The sequence below is a fragment of the Podarcis filfolensis genome (genome assembly GCF_964270895.1).
Source record: "Podarcis filfolensis genome assembly, chromosome: 2".
NCBI classification, from domain to species: domain Eukaryota; kingdom Metazoa; phylum Chordata; class Lepidosauria; order Squamata; family Lacertidae; genus Podarcis; species Podarcis filfolensis.
In genome coordinates, this window is record NC_139605.1 from 103,052,522 (window position 1) to 103,071,955 (window position 19,434).

The 19,434-nt window shown below is 47.2% G+C and overlaps 1 protein-coding gene across 1 annotated transcript; it reads left to right on the top strand.

Moving 5' to 3' along the window:
• Window positions 1–1,255: 1,255 nt before the first annotated feature.
• On the top strand, window positions 1,256–19,103 carry MMP19 (matrix metallopeptidase 19). Its single transcript, XM_083598831.1, has 9 exons — window positions 1,256–1,623; window positions 4,743–4,831; window positions 5,363–5,493; window positions 9,130–9,345; window positions 10,687–10,932; window positions 13,908–14,036; window positions 15,076–15,240; window positions 16,115–16,242; window positions 18,115–19,103. Exons 1-9 carry the CDS (start codon window positions 1,516–1,518, stop codon window positions 18,340–18,342), a joined length of 1,440 nt encoding a protein of 479 aa, XP_083454957.1. The 5' UTR covers window positions 1,256–1,515; the 3' UTR covers window positions 18,343–19,103.
• Window positions 19,104–19,434: the final 331 nt, after the last annotated feature.

Here is a 19,434-nt window from a genome sequence, read left to right on the forward strand (position 1 = left end):
AGGTAGCCCACCTAGGAGAAGGAAAGACTCCTTAACATCTGCTGCCTTGTAGGAGAAGAAAAGGCGAAGGAGTAAACCCTATACAAATCCGGATTGGAGTCCCTGAAATGATTGAACGGCATCTTGTATGGCAGCTCCTGCAGCTGTGCTGGTGCCAAATGTAGTGCTCTGCTTTCCTTTGGACCAAATCAGTGAGGCTGTGAGTGGGAATATTGTTGTCCAGGCAGCCCAGGACCTCCATGCACACTGCCCAGGCTTGTGCCCAGGGAGGTCATTTCAGTGCTGCTAACACAGCAGTTTGATTTCACCCCCGGAGGCGCACTCCATTGTCTCTCGAGACAGACGGATGCCATCATCATCATCAAACATTACTTGACATTCTCAGAAGGTAAAATTACAATTCTTTGGTTTTCCAAAAGCAGTTTATGTGCTTCTTCACCGAGTGTAGATTTACCAAGCTAGATGTTGTCCCAAGTCACAAACATAATAGCAGATAGGAATTCCTCACGCCCAAAAACACATTGCAGAAGAAATCTGCAAAAAATTACGGTAAATTTCACCCCCTTAAGATGACATGCCCTGCTGGGGAGGCCTGTATCCCAGGCATAGGCAAACTCGGCCCTCCAGATGTTTTGGACTACAACTCCCATCACCCCTAGCTAATAGGACCAGTGGTCAGGGATGATGGGAGTTGTAGTCCAAAACATCTGGAGGGCCGTGTTTGCCTATGCCTGACCTATCCAAAGCATTTCTGGGGAATAAGAAGCAAGTGAGATTTCCTCAGTGCAAGGCCTTGACAGAATGTTATGCAGGTTTCATTCCTGGCACTTGTACATCCATGAGTACAAACTGCTGGGAATTCTCTGAATTCAACTGCAGAGATGGCAGAGGGCCAGGATTGGGGGGCGCTCCAGATGTTACAAACTCCCTTCAGCTCTAGCCAGCGTAGCCAATGGTCAGGGAAGATGGGAGCAGTAGCACCACATCTGGATGACCACAGGTTTATCCATCGCTACAACAGGCCCTTGCAGCTGCAGAGACTCTCTTTTGCTTTGTGTACTTTTGGGGGTGGGGTGCACTACTTTTCTTGCGTCTCTAGATTGCAGGCCTTTATCTGAACCGCAATGAGACCCCAATGCCACCGTACAGACCTTGCTATTGGCAGCCCTTTCAACAGGAGGGCTTGCAGGGAGTGTTTGCTCTGCGAAGAGTTAATCTTCGCAGAGGGGGCTCCTCCAGGCTTTGCGGTTGCAACATGTTTGAGTTGGAAATGACTCACTCCTGCTGTTAGGAGATTTATAAACTTGAGAAAGCAGGGAGCGAAGATATGGATGGATGGAGGGAGCAGGGAGGGCAGAGCAAAGCTTGAGCCGCGGAGGGAGGAAGTGGAGAGAAAGAGCTCCAGCGCCGCTTTGGTTCCCTTCCAGCAAAAGCAGTTTCTGAAGAGCTCTGTGGAGTTTCCTGCAAGGAAGTGTTGCTCTGCGTTGCTGTCGAGGGTCTAAGGAGAAACTGGACATGAGGCTGCCACAGCTTCCGTTGCTGCTGCTGCTGTTCCAGGTCTATGCTTTGATCTGCTCTTCCAAAGGTGCTGCTCTCAACCGAGTGGAGAAGAAAGAAGCCATGGTATGTAGGGCTTGGGTGGCCCCTCTAAGTCTGTAGGTTGAGAAGTGGAGTCAGTGCATTTGCAGTGATGGGGGTCACACGGGAGAATGTGGACAAGCAGGGTAGGATTGTTCTTCAGCTGTGACCTACAACCCCAACCCCAGACTTTTCCAACTTTCTCCAGGCCTTCAGTCCTGGCAATTGAACCTTGAAACTTTCCTAGATGCCTCCAGCCTTATCCGTGTCTCCTGGCTTATCTTGCAAAGCTTTGTTTAGTGCAAACTTTCCCCAGAAAGGGACAGGAGGCCTGGAGGAAGATTTCTCTGGCCAAAAGAAACCCTCAGCTGCCTGGGCCTCCCTGTAGCAGCAGGAACCAAGCTGAACATTTATGGGTGGGTGCGGTGGGCAATCATAACAGAAGCAAACCGCTTTGGCTGCTGTGCAGAAGATTGGCAAGGAGTTTCCACCCTTTGTGAGCTGTTTGTGGTGTGTTTGTGCGGGATGTGGAGTAGGAAAGCAGAGTCTCTCGGCTTTTCCTTTTCCTTCTTCTTTTTCTTCACAGTTTTACTCTTGTTCCTTGAACCCAGCTTGCATTCTTCACTGTTCCCCCAACCTTGGGTTTGCTTCTGCTTAGCGAAAGGCTGTAGCTCATGGGAAGAACATCTCCCTTGCTTGCAGAAGGTTCTAGGTTCATTCCCTGGCATCTCCTGTAGAGCTGGGAATCTTCCCTCCCTAAAAACCCCAAGAATCCCTGCCAGTCTGTGCAGACAGTTGGGAGCTAGATAGACCAATGTTCTGGCTCATTATAAAGAGGACTGGTTCCTGTATTCCTACCGTCTTCCAAAGAACCTCAAGATATATCTGTCTTATTCTCCTGAGACGTATGGTAGATTTTCTTAGCCAGGTGTCCTAATTCCTGAAACATCCATTCCCTTTGCAAGATTAAAAAAGGTAAAGGGACCCCTGACCATTAGGTCCAGTCATGACCGACTCTGGGGTTGCGGAGCTCATCTCGCTTTATTGGCCGAGGGAGCCGGCATACATCTTCTGGGTCATGTGGGCAGCATGACTAAGCCGCTTCTGGCAAACCAGAGCGGCGTACGGGAACGCCGTTTGCCTTCCCGCCAAAGTGGTACCTATTTATCTACTTGCACTTTGAGGTGCTTTTGAACTGCTAGGTTGGCAGGAGCAGGGACCGAGCAACGGGAGCTCACCCCGTCGCAGGGATTCGAACTGCCAACCTTCTGATCAGCAAGTCCTAGTCTCTGTGGTTTAACCCACAGCACCACCCGCGTCCCTCTTTGCAAGATTACCCAGCTGTTTTAGGCACCAAAAAAGTCTCTCTAAACCAAGGGCAAGTTAAAGAATGAGATATATTTGGGAAATGCTAGAAGGAAGACTTGATGCTTTCTCTTTGACCTATCCAAAATGTGCTGCTGCTGCTTTGAACATGGAGTCTTCCTTTTTCCTTTCTTTCTTTTTGCCCTTGGTGATGCCTTGCCTGTGTTAAAACGGTCATTTAACTGAGTCATTTGCCATGAGCAGAACTTGCAGCTTTGGCTGACATGGAGAAGACTTGAAGTGGCATGTAGAAGGGCAGTTTTGGTTCATAGCAAACAAGTAAAGTAATAGCAGTCTGGCATGAGTAGTGGGGGGGGGGCAGGGGCAGGGAGGTAATCACCAGCAGATTTTTAAAAAAGCAGCAGATTAGTTTTCCCCACCAGCTCTCAACCCACTGGATGTTACTTAAAATGGGATACAGAACCCCTCCAAAAGAAGAGTACAGCAAATGGGAATGTGGGGTCCAAAAAGGAAAACTGGACATTCTTTGTAAACCAGTATTTATTGTGCAAAGCAGTATTTGCTGAGCTATGCATCTGTTTTGTGCGAGATGGAGAAAGCCTTTGCAAGAATGAAGGGCAAAGCTACATCTTACACTGGTGTTCCGTGCTTGGAACTTCCCATGTAATTTTCTTTTTCAAATAGCGTCTGCTTGGTGTCCCAATTTCGATTTGGTTTGGGGACAGAGGTTCTAGCCCTTTGCCCCTGTACTGATCCACTGGAGTTGAGATTTAATTTAATTGTCTGTTAATTGTCTGTTTGATATACGGAATTGAGATGGACTCAGAAAGTTCTGGGAGAACGGCCTTAACAATTACAAACTCTTTAGAAGTAATAGGAAAGTCTGGGGTTTCTGAAAGTATGTGGAACTTGTTGAAAGACTAAGGTACCCTTTTGAAGAGTGAGAAGTTTGGGTATAATGTTTTGCCCATTGTTCCTGATCATCACCAGTTTTTCTTCTGTGAAGTAATGGTGCTTGCAACAGTTTCTTGGATTTCCAAATGCGCCACGAGGCAGAAAAAGTTTGAGGACCCCTGCCCTGTTGGATATGGGTGGGGAAATCTGTTTGGTCGTAGCAGCAGGCAGACCATAGGTCAGGCATAGGCAAACTCAGCCCTCCAGATGTTTTGGGACTACAACTCCCATCATCCCTGACCACTGATCCTGTTAGGGATGATGGGAGTTGTAGTCCCAAAACATCTGGAGGGCCGAGTTTGCCTATGCCTGCCATAGATCCAGTTGTGGAAAAGTGCAGAAAAACAAGTACTGTGCACATCATTGCAAAAGCAAGGAATGATGCCGTGACATTTGAGATTTCTATAGAGGAGGGTTGATGGCAGAGATGGCTGTGGCCAGCCTCTTATTTGCTGAGTAAGCATGGTGGTAGTTTGAGTTTCCCGACATGTCTAGAAAGGAGAAGCTGGAGCTTTTATGCTTAAGTGCTGGAGTGCAATCGGGCCTATGGAGATGGAAATCAGGAGAATACCTTGTTCCCATATTTAGCTATTAAGTGAGAATAAGGGACAACATGTACACATCTCTTGGCTCCAGACCAGCACAACCACATTCTGCTTAGTAGGTTTCCCTGTAAAAAGAAGGGCAGGGAGCGTATTTAAAGAGATATAAAGCATGGGGAAAGCCAGTCCAAACTGTGGTCTGTTGCCCACCCAGCAACACTCATTGCCACAGAAGCTGGTCTCTTTACAAGAACGCCCTTGTGGGCCTCCTGCCCGTTCTCTGAGAGACTGCGCCAATGAGTTGGGGCTGAGAGTTGGTTTTAACAAGTGTCATCATTTCAGGACTTCCTGCTGCAGTTTGGATACTTAGAGAAGCCACTGGAGCAGTTCTCGAATGCCTTGACCGAAGAGGATATCGAGAATGCTGTGAGGTAAAACTTGAGCCATGAGGTAAACGAAACAAGAAACACACAGCCCAACCCAAACAACAAGGGGAAACCATTACAAAGGCTTTGATTTGCCCTGAGAAGCATCTCATAGCCACCTGGTTCCCACAACATGGTAGGCCCAGATCGTGGCTTAAGCCACATTCCCACCATATATTTAAAGCACCATCAAACCACTTTAAACAGTCATGGCTTCCCTCCACCCCCCCCAAAGAATTCTGGGAGCTGTAGTTTGTTAAGGGTGCTGAGAATTGTTAGGAGACCCCTGTTCCCCTCACAAAGCTACCATTCCTATAGTTCCCTGCTTTTAGTGAGAATATATGAATACGTGGGATCCCACGGCGTGGCTGGGGGCAAGCAAAGTGGCTGTGAACTCCTCTCTGGAAACCTGCACATTCGCATAGTCTCACTAAGGTATAGTTTGGTTCACCGTGTTGCACAAACCACCCGTCATGTCTGAACCACAGTTAAATGCTGACTCCTTGCCTTCTGCTCCCCCAACTTCTGCCCCCTTAGGGCTTTCCAGCTTGCATCAGGACTACGTTCTACCGGACGTCTGGATGCAGCAACCCTCTCCCAGATGCGGCAGCCCCGCTGCGGCGTAGAAGACCCGTTCAACGAGAGGACCCTCAAATATCTACTCTTGGGTGAGCATTCTTCAAACTGTTGAATTTGGGGCCAAGCAAGATGCTGGGCAAATGATCTCTCCTCCTGGCCGAAGCAGAGAGATGGATAGGGCTGAGGGAAGCTGGTGCGAAGGCATTTCCCTAAAAAGGGAGTTCTCCTGCTGCGTGGATCTTTAAACAGAGAATTCTGCAGGTTGAAATGTTGGGATCAGAGGTCATAGTAATGCTGGGATTGGAGCTGTCCTTATAATGAACTATTCCAGCGGAGGGTTGAATGGACAGTGTGCTTCGCAGGCCCTGCCGAGCTCATCTGTGCAAGAATTCTGGGAAGTAGATTTGTTAGTCTTTCAAATTGCTTTGTGTGGTCAGACTAGTGCCATGCAATGAAACTCATTGAAATCTACGGAACTTCTAAATGGAGGCCTATAGAATTATGGTATTCATTTACGAGCAAAACCCTGCCCTTGCCCAGAGACAGAGGGTTTTCTCTTAACTGTGCAGGAGTTATGGAGAAGCACACCTTCTCCTCTTGTTTTTTCTCTTATACAAACTTCAGCGCAGAACCCTGCTGTTATCCCAAGTCATCGCACTTGCCAGAGGGCCTGGGCAAAGTCATTTTTTCTCGTTTGGAGAAGCTAAAAAATAATTTGAAAAATCAACAGAGACTTCTTGTACTTTTTAATGTTCATACACAGCTGTGATGAGCTAGCAAGCATGTAGCTAATATCATAAGCAGCTGATGAGCTGCCAAACAGATTTGTAGATGCCTTGAATAAAGTCTGTTTAGTGGTGGCCCCACAGTTTTGGAATGACCTCCTTTTCTTTGCTAAGTTTTTGGCAGCAAAGGAAAGCTCCCCTCCCACTTCTTCATAGGTGGTAATTAACTTGTGTTGCTGGTTTTTGGGTTGTTATAAAAAAATCAGCTGAATTTGATTTGTTTGTTGTTATTGTTTTTATTTATGAAGATGCTCTTCTCATGGTGCGTTCCTTTTCTTGAGGGGGGGAAGCAGCTAATACTTTTTAAAATAGCACAGAAGATATTTTCCATTTTTTCCCCAGTTAGGAAACTGAGGCTAGACTTTCCCAAAGTGTTTCTGGGTAAACAGGAACTTGAACCCAACTCACTTAGGCCCAAACCTGAATCTCCACCCACCAGCTGAAACTGTGATTTCTGACATTATGGCCAACTTGGGTACCACTTGAGCCATGTGCCACTTGTTGCTATGTTATGCGCCAGCCAGTGTCATAGCCAGAAGTGGAGTCAAGGAAGATTTGACGAAGCTTGGATTAAGTCCTGCTAGCTGAGGACGTGCTCTGTAGCTTCCTGTTTGTAGAAAGTGGGTTATCTAATTAACCTGCCCCCGCTAAGAGAAGTTGGAATGTCTTATGCATTGTTCCATCCACACTGATGACGGTGGCATGTAAAAACGCAGATTCAGCACTTGGCAAACAACCGAAGTCTGTGGTTTTCAAACTTTTTCTATCATCAGGGGATTCTTGTCTGCTGAGAAACTGCAGCACATTGAAGAGGCATGTTCTGCAGCACAAACACATGTAGGACAAAAGTCAGGTCTGTTCAGCCTCACTATTACCCAACTTTCAAGGACAAAGTCTCCTGCAGATCCACATTTCTAGGGAAGATCAGTAGTGGTGATCATGTATGGCTGAAAAAATGGCTGCAGAAAAATGAGGGGTTGGCTTTCGCTGCCCAACTCCCCAAGACACTCTGAGTCTCCCACGTCCATGATTGGTGAGAAAAGACTCAACGGAGGTATTTTCTGTTGCCAGAGTTCCCTGCCCTTTGCACTCCTGTTGTTGTTGTTTAGTCGTTTAGTCGTGTCTGACTCTTTGTGACCCCATGGACCAGAGCACACCAGGCACTCCCGTCTTCCACTGCCTCCCGCAGATTGGTCAAACTCATGCTGGTAGCTTCGAGAACACTGTTCAACCATCTCGTCCTCTGCTGCCCCCTTCTCCTTGTGCCCTCAATCTTTCCCAACATCAGGGTCTTTTCCAGGGAGTCTTCTCTTCTCATGAGGTGGCCAAAGTATTGGATCCTCAGCTTCACGATCTGCCCTTCCAGTGAGCACTCGGGGCTGATTTCCTTAAGAATGGATAGGTTTGATCTTCTTGCAGTCCATGGGACTCCCAAGAGTCTCCTCCAGCACCATAATTCAAAAGCATCAATTCTTCGGCGATCAGCCTTCTTTATGGTCCAGCTCTCACTTCCATACATCACTACTGGGAAAACCATAGCTTTAACTATACGGACCTTTGTTGGCAAGTAAACAACCTCAGTTAGCTTCTAGAGCAGCACAGAGTTTGCTGGGAAACAATTTTGAAATCCATTGAAGTTGGTGACACATTAGCCACAAGCAGTGATTTTTTTTAAAAAAATAAGAGTCTCTGGAGGCAGAATGGGCATATGAACCAGCTCTGAGTCAAGAATGGGGGTCTGGAAATGACTGCAGTATCATGAATAAGACATGCAGCCAGATCATATTCAAAAGTAAATCTCATTGATTTCCTTGAGACTCCCCTCCCCCCCAGTAAGTCTGCATAAGGATGCAAGCTTAGTCAAAGAACTGTCTGGAACAAATTGAACTGCAACAAAATGTTGCAACATGGAGTGTTCCTGTTTGTCCAGCCGGCCAACCAGCAAGCCATGACCTTTCTCAGGATACTCCATTTCATTCCACCCGTTGTCTGTTTTCCCCCCCAACTGTCCATGCCCAGTGAGCATGTTCTCTTCTTCACTGAACTGCTTGACCACCACAAGCGTTTTCCCCATAAACATTTTTTTGTACTTCTGCAATCCTTGGAGTGCCCTCAACCACCCAAGCCTCTTGTTACATCTCTCTTGTTGCTTGGATGCTGTAAGGTTTTCACGCTCTGAAAACTGGGCTCCCTATTAAGTAAAGAGTTTGTTACGCCTTCTCCCTGTAACTGTTGTAAACAAAAACCCGCCCTTTCCCCTTATGGGGTACCCAAGAGCCCATATAGAGTCCTTAAGTGGGTTCCCTATTGGTAGGAGAAAATAACAGAGGCCAACCAGAGAATATTGAGAAGCAAAGCAGCTAGTAAGCTTGATCTTTATTGATCTGTTGCAACAGGGTACTCCCCTCACACGCAGGAAAGGAGGAGGAACCCAGAACCCAGGTGTGTCCGCCCTTATGTAGACATTTTAAATTGCCCGCCCTGGAGCTCAAGACCACCACCCCAGGCACATCATACCTACATCACAGAAGGGGCGGTCTACAGCAGAAGTCTGAGTGGGCTGTTTACCTCATAATCTGAGTAGGTTGTTTACCTCCTGCCTGGCAAGTTACCTGTTAATGCTTGCTTGATTGCATTGCCTGGGGAGCCTGGCCAGTCCTTTGTAATGATAAATACTTAGTTCCTGAGCCAGGTCACAGGCTCACACCCTATTCATATCTTAAATGTGCCCTTAAGACAGGATTTGTGAAGGAAAAGACAATGGGGAGGCTTTTCCATTTTCCAGGTCGTCTTCCTGTGCTGATCTATGTACGTGCTTGGTATCTAAGACCTCAAAATTCCTATCACATGACCTAGGCTAAGCTGTGACTTTCTTGCCCCCCAGCAGTGGGATAAAAGCCCCAGTTTCTGACATCTCTTGCTCTGGGTCTCCCCCTGCAGGACGCTGGCGCAAAAAGCACTTGACCTACAGGATCTACAGCCACAGTGAGGATTTGGGGGCCGCAGCCACACGCACTGCCATCCAGACAGCTTTCAAGTACTGGAGTGACGTGACCCGGCTCACCTTCCAGGAGGTGCGAAGCGGCCGTGCTGACATCCGCCTCTCCTTCCACGGCACTTCTACTTGGGGCTGTTCACGGCCCTTCGATGGGCCTGGTATGGACCCAAGCTTTGCTCTCGGGGGTTGGGGAGTGACTTGGGGCGTAGAATAGGGCTGGCAAGGAGCAGGGATCTTGAAGCGGTGTGCCACAGGGAGGTGTGATCTGCTGTGCTGCAGGGATTGGATGGAGCGTCTGCTGAGGGGGTGTTAGGGGGTACCAGAAGCTGGAAGGTGCTTCGTGGTCAGGTGGAGCAATGGGAAGGAGGCATCGGAGCAGGCCCTCTCTTGTGCCAGAATGGGTTGACTTCAAAGCGATACATCATCCCAAACTGGTTTGAACGAGAGCAGGCACCGGCAAAAATCACGATGTGGGGGAAACCGTGAAACTGGCCAATGCCTCCATCCTTATTTCAGACATCATGATATACATCGCAGTGTTTAGTTGCTGATATATCACGATGTTGAAAACCAGATATTGCTCAGCCCTACTTTAAAGCTGAGGCAGTTTCTTAAATCACAGGGAAGAATGGATTGGCCTAAAAAACTGATTCTGTCGTTCTGTACTGCAGTGGGCTTGAAAAAGAAGCAAAGATTCATCTTTGTTGCATCTCAGTATGATCGTTAGCATGTGCCTATTTATAGTTTATACTATACTTGCACTAGATTTGGTATAGCTCTTTGCTACACAGACGGGGTGCAACACACCTGCGTACATTATAATTATTATAGATTTTAGTTTAGTTTACTTTAGTTTAGTTTAGCTTAGCTTAGCTTAGCTTAGCTTAGTTTAGGACGTGGGTGGCGCTGTGGTCTAAACCATTGAGCCTCTTGGGCTTGCTGATCAGAAGGTCAGCGGTTCGAATCCCTGCGACGGGGTGAGCTCCTGTTTCTCAGTCCCAGCTCCTGCCAACCTAGCAGTTCAAAAGTGTGCCAAAAAGTGCAAGTAGATAAATAGGTACCGCTCCGGCAGGAAGGTAAACTGCGTTTCCATGAACTGCTCTGGTTTCGGTGTTCCGTTGCTCCAGAAGCAGCTTAGTCATACTGGCCACATGACCTGGAAAAACTGTCTACGGACAAATGCCGGCTCCCTCAGCCTGTAAAGCAAGATGAGCGTCACAACCCCAGAGCCATCTGCGATTGGACCTAACTGTCAGGGGTCCATTACCTTTACCTTTTTAGCTTAGTTTAGTTTAGCTTAGTTTGGCTTGGCTTGGCTTGGTTTAGCTTAGTTTAGTTTAGTTTAGTTTAGTTTGGCTTGGTTTAGCTTGGTTTAGCTTGGTTTAGCTTAGCTTTGGTTTAGGTTTAGGTTTAGGTTTAGGTTTAGCTTAGCTTAGCTTAGCTTAGTTTGCAAGAGCTTCTCGCACAGCTCTCAATCCACCTTCCTTTATCTTCCTCAGGACATGTCCTGGCCCATGCTGACATCCCTGAGTTAGGCACAGTTCACTTTGACTCTGATGAGCACTGGACAGAAGGGACCTCGCGCGGCGTCAACCTGCGCATCATTGCCGCCCATGAGATTGGCCATGCTCTGGGGCTGGGCCATTCCCGGCAACCGGGTGCCCTCATGGCTCCCGCCTACAGTGGTTACCGACTGCGCTTCCGACTGCACCGCGACGACATCGAAGGCATCCAGGCCCTTTATGGTACGGACTAGGGGAGGGTTGCAAAGCACAGCACACCAATGTTCCCCTTGCGTTTTGCAAACCTGCACTCCTTGCTTTGAATGCAATGGGAGCAGATCTGGGTTTCTGACACCCTCAGGCCTTTCCATCTTGCGGGCCTCAGGCACTTGGCTGAGGTGTGCCATAAAGGCAGGGAAGGGGCTTGGGAATCAAGGTTGGAAGCAGATGCGAAGTCCTTGGGGCCAGATAATGCGTGTTCCCTGTCTCTTCTACACCTGCCAGTTGCCTATGCCTCATTTGAGTCATTGGGAACCTCCCAGAGTCCAGCTAAAAAGCAATCCAAGTATATCAAAGTCATGAAAATAATACTTTTTAAATTTTAAAACAATCCAGTTCTCTGTATTGTAATACAGTGGTATCTTGGTTCTCGAAAGTAATCCTTTCTGGAAGTCGGGTTGACTCCCGAAACCTTTCAAAAACAAAGGCGCAGCTTCAGATTGGCTGCAGGAGCATTGGACATTCGAAAAACGTTCAAAAACCGGAACACTTACTTCTGGGTTTTTGGCATTCGGGAGCCAATTTGTTCGTCAACTAAGCCGTTTGAGAACCAAGGTTCCGCTGTATTTCTTAATTTGTAAAGTGCTGTGAGGTTTTGTAGCAGTGTAGATATATTTTTAAAATGATGATGAATTACCATATTTTTTGCTCTATAAGACTCACTTTTTCCCTCCTAAAAAGTAAGGGGAAATGTGTGTGTGTCTTATGGAGCGAATGCAGGCTGTGCAGCTATCCCAGAAGCCAGAACAGCAAGAGGCATTGCTGCTTTCACTGCGCAGTGATCCCTCTTGCTGTTCTGGCTTCTGAGATTCAGAATATTTTTTTTCTTGTTTTCCTCCTCCAAAAACTAGGTGTGTCTTGTGGTCTGGTGCGTCTTATAGAGCGAAAAATATGGGTACATTTAAAATAAATGTTTAAATGAAGCCAGGGAAGGATATGTTCTATAGACATATTATTTTGATCCTCCACCCCACCCCACCCCATTTTAATGCACAATGAGTGCAAGTTCGTCTTTGAGGCAGCTGTTTTTCCAAAGGTGTGGTGTCCATGTAGAAAATAGGTATGGTCAGTCCTCGTGACAAACTATTAAGTGATAATCCTAAACCTTCAAAGAAATGGTTCTGCCTTTCCTCTGGATCACCGCTTGCCCCAATTCCAACACTCATTTCCTCTCTCTGCATCCCACCACCCCACCCACGGCTGCCTTCATGCTTTGTTTCAGCTATTGTATACCCTAGCAACAGGGAGGCCTGTTCTTAATTATGAGAGGCTTGGGCCTGTTTTCAAATCATGAGGCGGGCCGCTGCTCTCTAGGGGAGGTGCAGACGGTTGCCAGGTAACACCAGAACTTCTTCCTGATCCTTTCTCAAGTACCGTATTTTTCGCCCTATAGGATGCACCTTTTCCCCTCCAAAAATGAAGGGGAAATCTGGGTGCGTCCTATGGGGCGAATGCAGGGAGTTCCCGCAGGGATGTCTAGGCTGCGGATAGCAGCCTGCTTCTCGGAGCGTCGGGCGCTCTGCTTTCAGGGCGCCCGGCGCTTCGGGAACACATCCGCAGCGTGGGGAGCCCTGCAGGAGTTCCCCACAGGGCTCCCCACGCTGCGGATAGCAGCCTGCCGCCCGGCGGGTGGGGCGCCCTGAATCAGAGCGCCCCTCGCGCTGGGCAGACATCGGCCAGCCCCACAAGCTCGGGGAACAGCAGGGAGGCGCAGCGCCGCCATCCCGCTGTTCCTCGACCTGGTTCGGTTTCTCCGACCTGCTTTTTGGGGGGGAAATAAAGGGGGAAAAATTTCCTTTATTTCCCCCCCAAAAAACACTAGGTGCGTCCTATGGGACGGAGCGTCCTATGGGACGAAAAATACGGTAGGTTCTGGATGGGTTGGGAGGCAAAACGCCAACTTGTCAATCCAGTGCCAAGGAATCAGTAGCCGGCCAAGAATTCCACCCTCTTTCTCACCCCAATTATTTCCCTTCCTTTAATATATATGACTTCTCAATTTTATACATTTTAATAATTTTACAAGCATTTTAACAGTTCGAAACTTGACTTCCTTCCCCCTCTTTCTGCGGTCCCTTAATATATATATACGGTGGACACTTGGGTTGCGAACGTGATCCGTGTGGGATGCACGTTCGCAACCCGCAGCATTCGCAACCTGCAGCTGCGCGTCTGCGCACACATGGCTTTCGATTCGGCACTTCGGCGCATGCATGACCGCCGAAACCCAGAAGTAACCTGTTCTGGTACTTCTGGGTTTCGGCAGTCCATAACCTGAAAAAATGCAACCTGAAGCGTCTGTAACCCAAGGTATGACTGTATATATATTTAATATTTCCTGCATATTCCAAATTAACTTAATCATTTATTCATCTACTTTAAACGTATACTCTTATAAAACTGCAGGTTATTACAATAATCCTGCCAATATCCTTAGCTGTTTAAAGTTTGTTTGTAAATATTCAATAAACCGTTTCCATTCTTTTATTTTTTTAAAAAAGTTGTTATCTTGATTTCCTGTTTTTCCAGTAAGTTTCGCCATTTCTGCATAGTCCATAAGTTTTTGTCTCCTTTCTTCTTTCTTCATAACTTCTTCCTTCCATTTTTTTTGCAAATAACATTCTTGCCGCTGTAGCCGCATACGTGAATAAATTTCTGTACAGTTTGGGTAGTTCTACCCCTGTAGTTCCCAAAAGGAAAGATTCTGTCTTTTTTTTACAAATGTTATTTTAAACATCTTTTTCAATTCATTATATATCATTTCCCAGTAAGCTTTAACCTTGCCACAAGACCACCTCATAGGATAAAAAGAAACCACCTTTCTCTTTCCATTTCCAACACTTTTACAATTATTTCCCTTCCTTTTTCTTTTTCTTTTTTTTTTTTGGTGGAGATGCTGGGCACCCAAAAATAATTCCCTTCCTTATATTTACTTGCAGGCAAGAAGACCATCCCAACGACATCAAGGACAATGACTTCACCTGCCCACAGTACTGTCCCGGCTGTTTCACAGAAGCCTAGTAAAATCCCTAACCCATGCAAAGATGGACTGGATGCTATCATGCTAGGTAAGGCCCCTTCCTCACTCCAACCCCTAAATCCAAACACCACCACCGTCCAGAACATACTCCACCCATCCCAGGTTTGCATAAATGGATGTCTCCCCGGTATCCGTTTCTAGCTGGCTATATGCTGTTTCGTTATACAGTGGTACCTTGGTTCCCAAACTTAATCCATTCTGGAAGTCTGTTCCAAAACCAAGGTGTGCTTTCCCATAGAAAGTAATGCAAAACAGATTAATTAATTCATTCCAGGCTTTTAAAAACAACCCCCAAAACAGCAATTTAACATGAATTTTACTGTCTAATGAGACCAGTGGCGTAGCGTGGGGGGTGCAGGGGGGGCCGGCCGCACCGGGCGCAACATCTGGGGGGGGCGCACTCGCACTCGAGTGCTAAAATCCACGGGTTAGGGGGCGCAAATTACTTGCCTTGCCCCGGGTGCTGACAACCCACGCTACGCCACTGAATGAGACCATTGATCCATAAAATGAAAGCAATAATCAATGTACTGTACTATAAAATAAATAATACAGTATTGTAGATAAACATTAAAATTAATTCCCCCCCCCCTTATGTGCACTGATTATAGTCATTGTTTGGATGGGGGGCTTTTATCCATTTCCGCAGTCAACAAAATCAATCAATCAGTTGCAAAAACTGATTTTGTGACACACAATCACAAAAACAAGTCACAAAAACGAAGTCACAAGCAACAGTCAAAAAAACGGAGTCTCATTCCGTCTGAGACTCAGGAAACACCGTGACAGAAAATGAGGCCTCCATTGGGGGTAGCAACGGAACTGACAATTCACCTTGCTAGAGAAGAAACTATTTTATTTTTTTACATTTTTAGTTTCTTCTCCCGTTAAGATTCACAAAATGTTTAGGGGTATGCGTCCCCCCAGGAAAAAAAGCACTGGATTTATGAATGAACACATGCAAAACTGACTCAAAGCAGAAACACACCCCTTTCAGGACTAAAAAGATTAGCATGCTAGATTCCCACTTTTTAACATTTGGTCCATCACTTCTGCACCTTGCCTAGGGCCCTATGACAAGACTTACGCTTTCCGTGGCGATTACGTGTGGACGGTGACAGACTTTGGTACCAACCCACCCATGAAGATCTCGGCGCTGTGGAAGGGGCTGCCTGGGGGGCTGGATGCAGCTGTATATTCCCCCCGAACTGGGCGCACCTACTTCTTCAAAGGTCTGTGGGTCCGAGAGTTAAAAAATAACCTTCCCGCTTCCCTAAATGATCTAAACCTGGTCCTTTGGAGGGAGATTATGACTATGATTATTACACCAAAGGCCGTGTACCTCTGCAGATGCGGCTCTTCTTTGTCTTGATCAGCTGTGTGCAACTCAAAAGTGTTGGTGGTGACCTTTAAATCCTAAACAGCCTCGGCCCAGTGTACCTGAAGGAACGTCTCCACCCCCATCATTCTGCCCGGACACTGAGGTTCAGCGCTGAGGGCATTCTGGCGGTTCCCTCCCTGCAAGAAGCAAAGCTACAGGGAACCAGGCAGAGGGCCTTCTCAGTAGTGGCACCTGCCCTGTGGAATGCCCTCCCATCAGATGTCAAAGAAATAAACAACTATCTGACTTTTAGAAGACATCTGATGTCAAGAAAATAAACAACTATCTGACTTTTAGAAGACATCTGAAGGCAGCCCTGTTTAGGGAAGTTTTTAATGTTTGATGTTTGAATCGTGTTTTTAATATTCTGTTGGGAGCCGTCCAGAGTGGCTGGGGGAATAATTAATTTTTTATTAATTATTATTATTATTATTATTATTATTATTATTATTATTATTATTCCCCCCCTTTTTTTTCTCCCACAAGCCCCAAAGGGCCAACCAGCCTTTCTCAACCTATGGGTCCCCAGATGTTGAACTACAACTCCCATCACCCCTAGCTAGCAAGGCCAGAGCTCAGGGATGATGGGAGTTGTAGTCCAACAACATCTGGGGACCCACAGGTTGAGAACTGCTTACGCCTCTGACACAGATTGCATTTGTATTGCCAGCTTTTAGTCAGCTGGTGTGTTATCCTCGCATTAATTCATGTCACTCTGGCTACAGGTATTAAACTGTGGCGTTACCGGGGATTTAAGCTGGATCCTGGCTATCCCAAACCCCTCACCCGCATCCCAGCTAAGATAGATGCTGCCCTCTACTGGCCTCAAAACAAGAAGATCTTCATCTTTAAGGTAAACTGCAATAACAACAATTGCAATACATTATCCCTTACGCTATCCAGACATGTAGAACACAGACATGTGTTTTAATCTCTCTCTTTTTGCTTATTGTCAAGTTTAATTATCTTTTGAACATATTTAAATGCCTGGTTTTAATGGTCTTTTGTTGTTAATATAATATTTTAGGGTTTTGGTGGGGGGGTTTTTGTACAGTGGTACCTCGGGTTAAGTACTTAATTCGTTCCGGAGGTCCGTACTTAACCTGAAACTGTTCTTAACCTGAAGCACCACTTTAGCTAATGGGGCCTCCTGCTGCCGCCGCGCCACCGGAGCACGATTTCTGTTCTCATCCTGAAGCAAAGTACTTAACCTGAAGCACTATTTCTGAGTTAGCGGAGTGTGCAACCTGAAGTGTATGTAACCTGAAGCGTATGTAACCCGAGGTACCACTATAAACGGCTTAGAGGTTTTATCACAATAAAGCGGTATATGAATGTTGTGAAATAAACCTAAGGGACCGACGACTATTGGCTAGTATTGAGGCAGGAATAATTTCAACAAATGGGCTGCCGAGGAGCAGAATGTGAGCAGGGGGACAAATAATAGAAAATTTGGGCAAATGAATGATTAGGATGTGGGGATATTGGCCTTGAAGTCACAACAGTGTTCGTTCTGTGCTGTTTAAATATTCCTTTCCTCTGATCCATGCGGCACCTTTCATGTCCCAATTCACTGGCATTTACTGGGGAGGGGAGGGGTAGAAAGAAGCAGGAATTCCCTAGGCCCCAAGGCATTGTGGGAGATTTTTGAGGGGACATAATGGGCACAACAGATGCTCTCTGAGTATGAGCCTTGACAGGTGGATGCTAGCTTTGAGGTGATGAGAGACATAAGAGAAGGGTGTGGAGATGGATTGAGTACTCTCCGTAGGAAGAGGCAGAAGTCAACAGAGGGAAGAGGGGATCACACTGTTCTAGCGGTGGCAAAATGGCCAATAACATCTATTTATGGCTCCCAAGACAATGGGAGGTTAGGGTGATCACTGCCCGCTTTCTGGCTGAATGGTTTTCTTGTTTGCCTTTCCAGCAGCACGTTTTTAAACAGTAATAAAAAGCCTTTTTGCTGGGAACAGTTTCACGTACACTTTTTCATGTCAAGTGCTGACTTTCACCTCAAAAGGGAAAAGTTAGGAGATGATAGATTGATGATAGATAGATAGATAGATAGATAGAGAGAGATATATAGATCGTAGATAGATGGATAGATAGATGGAACAACCTTTAGAAGTCATCTGAAAGCAGCCCTGTATAGGGACGTGTCAGGGAACTGCCATCGGAACTAGAGGAGGAGGCGAGGCTCCACAGCGATGCTGGAGAAGGGCCAAGCAGGGAGAGAGGCAGGTCTCTGGCTGGGGAAGAAAATCAGCGCAACACCAGGGATAGAGGGGGGCCGATGGGGGAAGCAGAGAGGAGGCTCCAGAACTCTTCGCAGGAGACCAGCGAGGAGAGCACAGGTCCTCCACTGCCCACACCCACCCTGCGCAGAAGACTTCCGCGCAGGGAAGGTAGGCGGCAACTTGGCGTCAAAGAACTTCTTTGCTGGAAGAGGTTCAAGAAACGCCCACTGACGGATTCTGCTAGCGACTGAACAGCCACGGAGTGGATGGCTGTCCAGACAGAAACGGTTTAACCAGGCAACCTAGCCCAGAGCGGCGGTAACTTACGTGCAAGCAACCCCTAAAGCCGTTACAGGACGTTTTAAATGTTTAGTGTTTTGTTATGTTTTTCTGGGGCAGCCCAGTCAGATGGGTGGGGTACAAATAATAAAATTATTATTACTATTATTACTGGGGAAAGTGCAATCATTCCTCTCTTTTTTCCCTAGGGCACAGGCTACTGGCAATGGGACGAACTGGGAAGCCACTTCTCCACTCTCCCCAGGAAAATCTCCAGCCTTTTCTCAGGGGCGCCATCACACCTGGATGCCGCGTTCACCTGGGAGAACGGCAAAGTCTACTTTTTCAAGGGCGGCATCTACTGGAGACTCAACGACCAACTGAGAGTAGACCGGGGCTACCCACTGAGCACAGCCGAGCGCTGGATGAACTGCTAACGCTGGCAACAATGCCCTGGCACACTTCCCAGGACTGGCACAGGTGTGCCAATTAGACAGCACACAACTATTGTTAACAGACCCAACAGTGACGCCTAGAGGTGGTGTGTAGGAACAGCAACTCTTCTGGAAAGAACCAAGCTTGGGAGAGCTGGAGCAAAACTTTAATTCTGTTCCTGCTGTGCTGGACATCATAAACATCCCCATTTACCTTGTCATCAGCATGGGTGGCAGAAGGGACCCAACTCACTTCAGGACACAGGGAGCCTTGGTTGGGGGGCATGGGGTGTGCCTAAGTGTCTTGTCTCGATGTGAGAAGACAGTAGAAGAGTTCAAAGTTGAAGACGGGGTTTTCCCTGTTTCTGTTCTGTTTTTGTAAGATTCGAAGGGGATGGGTATGATACGGGCACCATTGCTCACCAACCGGCCTGTAAGTTTGGGTGGCAGAGTACTGACTGCTCACTTTTATCTCAATCAGTAGAAGAGCTAGCTGTTCATTTTTTTAAAAAAATAAAAATATAATTAGGATGACATTTTAAGGGAAAGGGTCTGGCATACCCATTAAGGGCAGAGGGCTGGTCCTTGCGCCAAACACACACACACAATTTCTGTGGCAGACCCAGAGGGTTATTACTGACTGTATTCCATGTGATCTTGTGTATCTAGCAATATGAATGACGACTCCAGTTTGCAGGGCTTGAATGGCACTCATGCCATATTTACTCAGCCCACAATAAAAGGGATATGTGTCCCTCCCCCCACTCTCTTTTCCTTCAAGAATTCAGCATCCTTTAAGCCAGTGGTTTTCAACCAGTGTGCTGTGGCACCCTGGGGTGCCTTGAATGACAGTCAGGGGTGTCACAGGCAACACTGGCCTCTGTCCCTCTTTCCTTCCCTCCCTCCTCTGATGCCCTCTCACATCTCTGCCTCCCAAAGGGTTGCGCAGCCCAGGTGAATCGTGCTTCTGGGGCTGGCCAGGGGGTGCTTCCCAGGCCCCTGTGGGGCAGTGTGAGGAGGCACTTCTCTTTGGGGCAGCTCAGAGACCAGGGGCAGCAGCTGCAACTGCCCAGAGGACTCCCAAGGAGAAGGGAG